The sequence below is a fragment of the Crocodylus porosus genome, unplaced genomic scaffold, assembly GCF_001723895.1.
Source record: "Crocodylus porosus isolate Cpor-Errol unplaced genomic scaffold, CroPor_comp1, whole genome shotgun sequence".
NCBI lineage: Eukaryota > Metazoa > Chordata > Crocodylia > Crocodylidae > Crocodylus > Crocodylus porosus.
The window spans coordinates 88,119,963-88,131,528 of NW_017728943.1; the positions used below are offsets into that span (position 1 = coordinate 88,119,963).

Consider the following 11,566-nt stretch of genomic DNA (forward strand, 5'->3'; position numbering starts at 1 on the left):
TGCTTACCTTGCTATAAATTATATTATTACTGGAACCAGTGATCCTCACCCAAATATAGGAATACTTACATTCAAGAAACAATTTTTCCTTCAAAATTTAATTACAGAGGCTTAGCAAACAGCAATATCTTACCTATAAAAATTATAGAAGGCTGAAGTTCCCTGGCTACGGCAAACAGCGCGCGCACAAGTTTCTCACCTTCACCCACCTAAACAAGAACAATTTGTTAAGTGTTTTCCAGAGTTAGTGATAATAACTTATAGAAAAAGCTGCTTACAAACATGAAGTTTGGTCTGACCCATGAACACTGTCTCTAATCCACGGGCAGGCAATTATTTTGGCTGGAGGGCCGCTTAACCAGGCTTGGTGAGCTTTCGAGGGCCACATGGGTAGAGAGAATGCTGGCCCTTGACCACTGCCCTGCCTCCTGGTTGCCATCTTGAGACCAACCCCTGACCTTTGCCACCAGAAGTCCCTCCCCTTGTGCCCTAGCAATACTCCTTAGGGGGGGAGGGGGAATGAGGGGAGTACGCTGCCATTTGAGAACCAGAAAAACCCCCCAAAAATCACACAAAGTCAAACACCTACTATAACATAAGTTTTATTTTAAAAAATATTCTTGTCATGATTTATGTTTGCGTACTGTATATAGAGATGATCCCATAACTCAAAAGTAAAGTCTTAGTCTTGTATATTGTGCAGGGGAGGTGTGGTTGGGGGGGGTGCGGTTTGTGTATGTTGGGACATGGGAGGTATGTATTTGGGTATATGGTGGGGAGGGTGCATCTATATGGGGAGATGTGGGGGTAGGGTGTGGGTGTGTCATTTGTGGGGTGTGGGGGAGGGTGGGGAGGGTGTAGGAACTCCCCACGCTCCCCCCATGGCATGCAGCCCCCACTAGCAACAGTGACAGCAGCAGCAGATGGGGGTGCTTGTGCTCAGTGCAAGTGTTTGGTCAGTATCAGAGAGATTTTTTGAAACCACGATTCTTTTGCTTAGTTTGTTAGTATGAAATACATGACTGCAGCTTTGGCTTATCATCATGATACAGTCTAACAAAGTTATTGGGCTAATGCAATACAGGATTATCTTCAGTGCACCCTTCACATTTAAAATTTCATTCTGATTTTTGCTCTGCAAATCCTTCAGTTCGAGATCCTAATGTAGTAGTGTTATTAAATGGCCAAAGTTAGCAATCATTACTTACATATTTGGAAGTTAGGCTTGCAGCACTTATGTTAAAGAAGGTTGCATTTGATTCTGCAGCAACGGCTTTGGCCTGCAAAAAGTAAATGCTTTTAAAATGGATGACAAATCGGAAACTGGAGTTACACTGCACTAAAAAGTTAAAAAAAAAATTTTAGACACTAAATTACATTGCAGGAAGAAAAATTATACAATACAGCTTACCAGATATGTCCAGATGAGATGCTTAATGAGCAGTAGACTAATTCTACTGTGCATTAGCATGTCAACGCAAAAACTCTGCTAATACACAGTAGAACTACTCTACTACGCATCAAGCATCACAAAAAGACCATGTAACTCTGCTACTGCACATCCATGTAGTATTTCATATTAGAGGTACTAAACTTAATGCACAATAGCAAAGGTGCATTAATGTACATGTAGACAGGCCTATCCCAACTAAACCAGAATCCTATATAGATACTATACTGATATATTGATGTGGTGGTCTGTGATTTGTGAATCTGTCCATGATGCAGAAGTAATGCTATTTCCCTGAAAAACTTATAATTACATGACATTAAATTTCCAGTAGCATAACTACAGCAGAGCAACAACCTCAGGGGAGGGGACTGGGAGGAAGGGGCAGAGGGAGGCAAAATCAGGTGGCTGTTGCTGGCAGTTGAGATCGCAGAAGCAACCAGAAGTCACCACTGCCCCATACCCTGGGTGCCTGGCTGCATCCTGATCCAATGCAAGTTTCTCAAACTTGTACTATTCTTAGAAAATTAGGACTGCCTAATCCTTAAGCTTTACTATATTTATAATATGAAGCTCTGATAAGATATTACACTTGTTAAAAACGACTTACAACATCTGTCTGTTACAGGGGTGTAGGTTGTAGCCGTGTTGTTCTAAGGATATAGGTAGACAAGGTTCTTTGGGTGAATCTGATATCTTTTATTAGACCAACTTAAATAGCTTGAAAATAATTTTTAAGCAAGCTTTTGGGTTCAAAAACCCTTCGTCAGGCTGAGGAAGTTTCAGCAGTTGGTATGCATACCAGTCCAGCCTCTGGCTTCCTTACTTTTCATTTCATCCAGGAAGAGCACACACCAACTGCTGAAACTTCCTCAGCCTGACAAAGGGTTTTTGAACCCAAAAGCTTGGAAAATAATTTTTAAACAACTATTTAAGTTGGTCTAATAAAATATATCAGATTCACCCAAAGAACCTTGTCTACCAACATCTATATGTTATTTTTCCCCCCACACATTTGGTAGTGAGGAAACTTCACTTAGTTGGGGGTTTGTTTGTTTTTTGCTTATTTTTCTATTCCAGTTACACATTGATGAGAAAATCTTCAGAAGAAAAAGGAATAAAAAACACTTTATATAAATGAGGGCGTTCTTGTCTTTGTACCAGTTGTACCATAATCAGTGGAAATAAAAAGGAAGATCAGAAAGCTGAAGTGTTTTACTTAGAGAGGCTTGACCCACTCCATGTTTTATGCTATGCAACTTATCTGCCAAACAGAACTAGCAGTTAAGAATTCAAGTCTGTAAGTATCCTGCTTAGTTCAATGGAATAGTATGCTTAACCAGGGGCTGCCTCATTCCTTTGTATACAAGAACCAAATGTATTCATTTAAAATAGGTTTACATTTTTATAATTAAATGTTATTAAATCGATAAGAAGTAGGATTTTCCCTACTTTTTAAATGTATAAAATAAAAATGTGTGGCATTGTCATAAGGGGTAGTTTAGAAAGACAGCACTGCTTATAAGCAGCTGTCATCCTCAAAAGCACTTATTTATGGGGGCAGGGTTCACTCAAAAGCTAAGGCAACGTTAGCGTCTGGTGAGCTGGGGTGTTTGTTTTTTTAAGTTCCAAGTTCAAATGTTAGGTCAGCCACAAGCCACATCTAGGAAAGTACTACAGTATGCAGTTACTCATGAATAAATATAATTTTTCACTCATGAATGCAGAACCTTAAAAGCATGGAAATACACAAACAATGGATTCTCAATCTTAGTAATTAAGTTAGCTTAATTTAATGATGCTGTGACAGATACCTCCATTCCTTCACAAATCTCTCACATTCATTGCCCTATGAAGCTGCACTAGTAGAGATTTTTCTGGCTGATGCCAATAGCTGATTTTTAAGGAGGCATATAGTCTGATACTGATCCAATTTCTGATACCTGGCCCGGCAGCATGGAGAGCTGCCTCCAGCAGATAAGTCTTGTGTGGTAGAAGGGAAGAGGGGAGGGAAGGGGCTGGGGGGCACAGATCAAGGCCCCCACGGTGAGGGAAAGTGTGGGGCTGGGGACAACACTACCCAGCCAGGGTGGAACAAGTGCGAGATAGTTCCACAGCTCATCTGGGGGCCGTGTGGAAGGGAGGGGAAGCTCCCACAGCTGCGCACCGTTGGTCCAGGCGGGCACGGTGGGGGTGGAGGGAGGTGTGTGCCCCCGGATCTGCTCAGGGTGGGCGTGCTGGGGCCAGGACTGCACCAAGCTCTTCCCAGTGGGGTAGGGCTGCGGTGAATGTGTGGCTGCAGCATCCCCTTCCCAGCACAGCTCCGCCCCACTGGGAAGAGCTTGGCACAGTCCACCTCAAGCAGACCCAGGGGCACACTCTTAGCACTAAAATATGTCATCATATAGGTGCACAGAGTTCCATGCACATAGTCCATTGAGTTTGTGTGTTGGTGACACAATTTTATAAAACTGGAAGATACTGCAGTGACAGAAATTAAAGAACTTTTAACATATAAATAGAAAGCATCTATTAAAGCACCACAGAAAAAACCAACATTAAGTAGAATTGGGTTCCAAAAGTATTATTTTTAAATGCCCAAGAGGGATGTCCTGATATCTAGGAGAACAAGAGCTTCTGAAAACAGTTTTTAAATTGAGATCTGCTAACTAAAGTGAAAGTAATTCTCACCAACATCGTTTTTCCATTTCCTGGAGGGCCAAACAGCAATAGTCCTCGTGCAGGAGCTCTAAGTCCTGTAAATAACTAGAAGAGAGATACCGCATTACAAGAAAATACCTTTGGAAGGTTAAGTAGTGTAACTAATTGGGAGACTGGAAAAATTCTACAGAAGTTATTGCTCTAGTTCATTAAATTCTTGATCTCTATCATCTAACAAAACATACTAAGCTCAGAATATTTCAGTGCTCAAAATTCTGACTCATTCATGAGAGTTGGAGACTTTATAGCAAATAAAATATCTGAATTGTAAGAAAAATAATAGCCCCGGACCAAAGCATACTTGGTTTAAAACAGGATATAAAAACAGGATCTTAAAATAGGGACAGCAGAAAAGGAAGAATTACTGGAAGCTAATTAAACAAAAAATAACCTTAGGAGTAAATCTGAAATTTCCAAACAGATGACAGGGACAAAATTAAGGAAATACAGTTACGCAATGACAGCCTCTGCTGCACATGCACATACATACATACACACATACCTCCTAGTAGCTGGACCCTCTAAACTGGCCAAACAATGACCAAGCCTGACACTTTTTCTTGCAGCTGTATAACACAGCACAAGCGAAGCTCTTTGCCTCGTGGCAGCAGTGCAGATAAAGCTCCCTGCTGCCTAACAATGTCACAGCCCCACAGCTCTGTGGGCTGAATCTGATGGCTTCATAGGCCATAGGTTGCCAGCTCTTGTGCTAAACACTAACTTTTTGTAGAAAGTAGGAACACCAAAAGGAACCCAGAATTATTCCTTAAAAGCTTTCCACTGAAACAAAGCAAAGATTTTTATTTGAATTCCTATAAATTTGTATTATGGCAACACACACAAAAAATTCATCTCAACTCAAAGGTGGAGTACATCTTTTGTTATCTGAATCCCATTGGAAGGCACCCCACAGAGCTGTTTAGACGGTGTGTTTTTACTTGAATGAATTTATAGCTATCTTGTGAAGAAATATACATATTAAAACACTAAGTAAAACTATATCAAACTTAAATAGTCCAAATAATATACTATTTACTTACGTATAACATGCACATCCTCCCCTCCCCACCCCCAGAAAATAGCTATCCAAGATTGTGGTGGAAGGAAGCTCGTTTTCATGGCAGAATGGATGCATGAGGATGCTGGAATGGACTGCTAGGGGCTGTGCTCCATTCCTTGTGAGGCCCCACATCCAAGCCATCTGAAACCCATGCAGCAAGGAATTCTGCATTTGATAGTGGCAAAATGGAATATCAACACTGAACAGATGCCATCTCCCAGATATAGAATTAAGGGAAGAATGAGGATGTAAGGCACCATATGACCTCCTGCAGTTTGGGTGCATCAGTTGGACTAGAACTGTTGCATCCGAGACATCTGGATGCGGCTTTCTTTAGATGGAGAGTAAGGGCTTTTCTTTTTGCTTTTAGTTATTTTGTGCTATCAGTGTTTTCACATTTACCATAAAATAGCTGCCTTAATTCATCTCTTATTACCTCGTCATACACTTTCAAAAAGCTATATGGTTTCATCTTAACATGCTATATCCACACAAAAGGAATACCGCCAATACAAATAAGAAAGTAATTCTATCTTTCCTTCATCTATCATGTTACAACTTAATCCTACACCAATACACTTGCCTTTTCCCGCACCAAAATAAGGCTTTGCTTACAAGTCTTTCAATATTCCCTTTACTGGAAGTGTTTTGTGAAAGGCTTTTATCCCCCTTCATTAAATTTTCTTCAGCCTGATCCCAGCCTTCCTTTCATCAACATGCGGTTCTTGTCCTTCATGTAATTACTCCATCATTTATATTTTGAGCTATTCACTGCTTTAGTTTCAAACTATGATCTTGTTTGATTATCTTTTCCCTACAGACAGATGGCATCAATTTCTCAAAAAACCAAAAACTCTATGCCTGAATGTAAAATTGGTTCATTAAAAAACAGGGTAGTATGCACACTCACCTCTCAACCATTTATGGATAGTTTTGTTTTTTTTCCCCCCACCAAACAGTGAAAAAAACAAAGCCTCTCAGCCTTTCATTTTTCATAAAGCCTTTAAAATTATTGTGAACTTCTGCATGACCAAAACAAATAACATAACGCTCTTCAGGGTGATCGATGAGCTCCTACAATCATCCCTTATGCTATTTACCCAGTCTTCAGTAAGCAGCACGTAAGACTGCTGATGGCCATCTTTTAAGAATGCTTCAAATTCCTATAATTCACTAGGGCATGTGGTTTCTGCCTAGCGGTCACTGGCAAGATGCTGCCTCAGGAACTAGATCACTCTTTATTCTTATCAACAGTCCTCTTCATATTCCTTTGCCCAACACTTGGCTCACACATCTCCCAATTAGTAAACTAGTCCCAAGGATGTCTCCAGACAAAAATTGGCCTCCACTTGGCCTGTGCCCCTGCTTTTCCTTCTCAGAGATATAAGGCAGTTTACATCCAAATTCATTATTAAGGAAAGCTTTCGTGAAGCTAAAATTAAATCGACGTAGTCCGATTTTAAAATATTTCCACGTAGTTTTTGCATCTTCAATAATGTAGCAGGATGTTAATGTAAGACAGCAAAAACTGAAAGTTACTTATTCTGTAACTAGTTCTACACCTTAGAAAGTAAAGTACCACCTGTGTGGGATTCTCATTCTTAAATCTTTACAACTCTCAACTCCAGTTTATTAATCACTGAGGGCAGTAGTAACAAGAAAGACGGCACAAGCTAGGCCCCCAGCATGCTATATAATGTTAGCGAAGCCTTGTTGAGATCCTTTATCTATTTGCAATATTGTCTTTTGGCCTCATGTAGTTAGATTCTTTTCAAACTCCAGAGGTCATTGCCTTGAGTGCTTGGTATGTTTTAGTCGTACTTGCTTTTGGCAGCTACTGAATGATCTTGGCATTCCAAGTTTGTATGGCTCAACACTTAACTAATATGCTAGCAGTTATCCAGTTATAGAAATTAACTCTGCTGGGTAACACCACAATCTTACCATGGTACATCAATGCCTATTTTATTCTTATAAGCTAGCATCTGTGCATGCACACTTTGTTGGTGAAGTTTATTTTTGTTAAACGTAGTGTTTGTCCTGATGCCACAGGAGATTTTTTTTTTAAATCAGGTAAAGACTATTCAAGAGCTTCATATCCCTGGCTCGTGTCACAGGACTATGACCAAAATCAAGGCAATTCAATAAGTGAAGAACGCCACTGTGCGTGTACATGAGCACATGAGTTCAGAAAAGCTAGGATGCCATCCTGATAGTTACCTTGGATTAACAAAACCACAATTTAAACCTAAACATTAGTGTGCACCTACTAATTTTAAATGTTAAACTGTGCTGCTTGAAGCCTGACCTTAGAGTCAGCCTCAACTTGTAACAAATGAAACAAACCCCACAAACTTCTTACTGGAACACTAAATAACTTGCCCTTCTTCAGACCTAGTACAAACATTGACACCAAATGATACATTACTGAACTGTTCACATTGCTCCTTAGGGCCATTACAACTCTACAGCTTCAAGTTATTCGTAGGCAAATATCATGGAAGTATTGGCATAGAAAACATTCAAAGATCACTCAGAAATGCTCCACACAGCAAGCACAGATGGTCAAATCTCTCTGTAGCCCTCTTAGAAGAATTTTCCGAAAATGCAGATAAGGCCACAAAATATGAATTCCACACCTCATTGAGAATTAATATTTCAACTAGTGGATTGTAGGATTTAATTTTACAAGAAGGAATATACATTGTCCCCTGTATAGTGCATTTCTCAGCTGCTTCAGAAAGGTAAAAATATATAGTGAACATTATTCAGTTACTTACCTCAGGTCTGAGGGAGGGAAGGATAACAATTTCTTGCAGTGCTTGCTTAGCCAGCTCCTGCCCAGCAATATCATCAAATTTGACAGTTGGCCCACTAACAAAGAAATGGAATGTCAATTAGTCTAACAATAGGACACTATTTTCTTGGACTGCAGCTGACTAATTTAGTGCATTTAACTGCTTATAAAGAACCATTTTAAAGCTAGCTACAATTCAGTTTTGCACAATATGCTATAGAAGCATTATGTCACTCTTAAAAAAGGATGAAAATTAAACATTTCAATGATTTATCTAATGCAAAAAAATTACAAACATGGGTGTGCATTCTTTCCATAAAAGGAATAAGATTAGCTTCTTATTTAAAATATATCTTAATAAGCTACATTTCTGAACAAAGTACATTTTTGTGCATTTGATTTACCTGTCAACAATTTCATTCAGAATAAGATTAGCAAGATTGCTGTCCACATTTCTAAAAATCTTCAAGTCTTTCTTTTTTCGAGGAGCCGTTGTAGGAGTAGAAGGCTTATTAGTTCTGCTATTTTTTGGAGTAACCTTAAGAAAACACAATCACTTCAAAAAGTAATACAATTAAAAAACATATGTAATAGGATTGTTTGTACATCACAAATCAAGTTCTAAAATTTAGGATTAAAAAAGTTTTAAAAAATTGCCATGTTTGACTATAGTAGTTTGTCACAGGACACACTCACTATGCTAGAGCATTTCAGCCTTCAGCTGTAAATTTTTTCAGAAGTTTAATACTAGTGCTGTTACGATATGAAGATTAGTCCGTTCACTTTTCATACGACTGATATTTTTCCAGAGAGCTTTCATAAAAACTTTGAACTACTGCCAGTTTTGAGATTTTCAGTCTTTTACTAGTGAAGCTATTTCTATAATGGTTGGTAATGGAACCCCTTCTTTTTCACTTCAGGCCATGCCAGTCATTCTAACAGTTTTCTATTTATTGTCCAGTCTAATTATTTTCTAATTTTTTTCCTACACCAATTGTTTGATGTTTAGGGTAGATGTTCTGTCCTACAGGGAAAGACTTTTTATTACCATACTTCAAAAGGAAGTGGAACAAAGCAATTTTCACGTTTTATGAGGAACATACAAAGTATATTCCAGCACCAACTTAACTGTCAGGTAAAGGAATGAGTTTTGTTTTTCCATTTTTTTCTTTTTTAATTTCACTTTGGAATCAAGCCCATGCATAGGAAGTTTCAGACATATAATTTAGCATTTAAAAAAAAAGTTAAGTGACAAATATGTTGATAGCATTCATATCCTAGATTTCAACCTTGTGGTTATGAGACTGTAAGAAATTACTAAACTAAAACCACAATTTGCCATGAGTTTTATATAAAGCATCTACTGACTGCTAATATTTTTGTCCCTGGCATACCTTGTGTGTCGAAGTTGCAGGATTAGTTCCTTGTCTAGATACGGTTGATATCGCACTGTAACTAGGAGTTCTATGGTGACCCGAAAGACCTGTGGGTCCAGTTTTTGCAACGGTTTTTGAACGAGGAAGAGAATTACTTGTGTGTGCTAATGGATCCTTCTTTTTTGGAACTGCTCCACTTTCTATAAAAGGAAAAACCAATACCATCATGAGACTATATTAAATGACCAATATCCTATTAGCATAAAAAGTGCACCTTCAAGGCATTTATTCTAACTTTGTTGCCTACAAGCTGAGACTTATTTTTAAAAATGGTCAAAGCCTAATATTTTAATGATGCCATAAAAAATATTATTCTGCTTAATTAGCCTTTTTTTTTTTTTAAACAGATCTCAAGCAAACCTCTTTTTTTTTAAATTGTTCATAAACAAACGTTGAATTAAGTCTCATAATGGAAAGAGCCATCTTGCATTACTTATAGTGGAGTATTACAGAGAAAACTGAATAAAAGATTCAAACATTTCAGGAGGTATAAAAATTCTACAGTAAAATCAGAAAGGTGACATCTCCAGTTGCCAGGTTCAGAGCACTACTTCCTCACAGAACTACGCACCGCACGACAGATGTTAGTTGGCAGTAGTTTTATGAGCACTTTCCACACTGGTTAAAGTTATTTTATTCTGTCAAACTAAGATTTATAGAAATTCCCAACTTTAACTGAAGGTTGTAGTTTAAAAATCTGAGGGACTGAGAATAAGAAATTTAGAGTATAGTTTCCTCAAAAAAAACCCAAACAAACAACACCCTCCCCCTCTGAAGAAGCTTCCCTTGCCATCATAACTCATGGGGATATGGTTTTATTGTAAAGTATAATTAAAAAGAAAAAGTATATAAAAAGTGGAATACACTCTACACATGCCTGCCCTGATTCTCCTCCAAAGCAAGGCCGCATGCTTCAGCAAGTAACTGATACTAACCACAGCTGGCTATACATATTGAGCAGCTAATTTGGCTTGTAAGGTGAAGATGACAGGCATATACACTGGTTTCTGGTCTCAATTCAGAAGGTTCATGTGGTAAAACAAGGTTCTATGGCTCAGGACTGCCAAATGGCATGAAAATAAATAGCATCTATGGTCCAATAAAATACAGACACACTGACAGAGGACTGGTGTTGGTTCTTCTATCAGTATATACAGTAAGAGAAAGCAGTACAGGTTTCCCTCGCTTTATGCTGCACATGTTCCTGGAAAACGGCACATAACTCAACTTTGTAAAATGGATTCCCTTTGTGCGATGTAACAAATAGGTATATGTTCCAAGACCATGACTGTACCGACCCCCAGACCCATTTCTACCACTTTTACACAACACTTTTGGTAGTCAACAACAGCAGATAGTACACACAAGCACAGAGTGGTAGTGAATGTTACCATAATGGGGATGGCAACTACAGGAACACATGTTGCAGATGAGTGGGAAGCACAGATCCACATAGGAGACTATATTTTGGTGTGCATCACTCCCACAATGCACTGCACAAAGTAGCCAACTGTGGGCTTCCACTACACCAACTGCATAAGAGAGAATTTACCCCACATATATCCGATTTTTGTTATAAGCAGGGTCATTGCATGAGAGCAAATTTGCACATACAGAACCTGCATAAAGCAAGGGAAACCTGTATTTTGCAGCTTGTAATGGGAGCATGGAAAAAGCAGGCTTAAGGCAACTTCTAGTTAGATAAACGGACAAGGCAGCAAAGTTAAGAAAGGTCATTTGATGAACTTTCACAACAGTTTAAAAATGTTTTAAATAGAAGTCAGCAAAGTCTGCAATGGAGTATTTTAATTAAATTTGCAACTTTCCCAAAAAGTTGAATATATGATAGTGTGGAGAACTCCCATAAGTCTCCTTGAGACTTTTTTGAAAAGGAGAGAAATGCTATTGAGAAGTCCATTTCTGCCTAGAACATACTGCATGCTCTAGAGAAAGTACTTTCAGGAAAAGAAAAAAAATCCTCATCTTTACCAAAACACACAAAAGTAGTTTAATAGAAATATTTCAATGAAATGGAAGCATTAGGTACTACAATTTTTTTTTTTTTAACTGAAACTCCCTTATCCAAGAGCCTGAACTTTCTC

At 38.6% G+C, this 11,566-nt stretch overlaps 1 protein-coding gene across 1 annotated transcript in view; it reads right to left on the reverse strand.

Moving 5' to 3' along the window:
• SPAST (spastin) overlaps positions 1 to 11,566 on the reverse strand; it is a 51,656-nt gene that overhangs the window by 18,954 nt on the left and 21,136 nt on the right. The window contains exons 3-8 of the mRNA XM_019549748.1: positions 9,423 to 9,604; positions 8,433 to 8,566; positions 8,012 to 8,105; positions 4,142 to 4,216; positions 1,209 to 1,280; positions 134 to 209 (exon numbers count right to left, since the gene is read on the reverse strand). Coding sequence (XP_019405293.1) covers positions 134 to 209; positions 1,209 to 1,280; positions 4,142 to 4,216; positions 8,012 to 8,105; positions 8,433 to 8,566; positions 9,423 to 9,604 — 633 coding nt within the window. The remainder of the gene's footprint in view (positions 1 to 133; positions 210 to 1,208; positions 1,281 to 4,141; positions 4,217 to 8,011; positions 8,106 to 8,432; positions 8,567 to 9,422; positions 9,605 to 11,566) is intronic.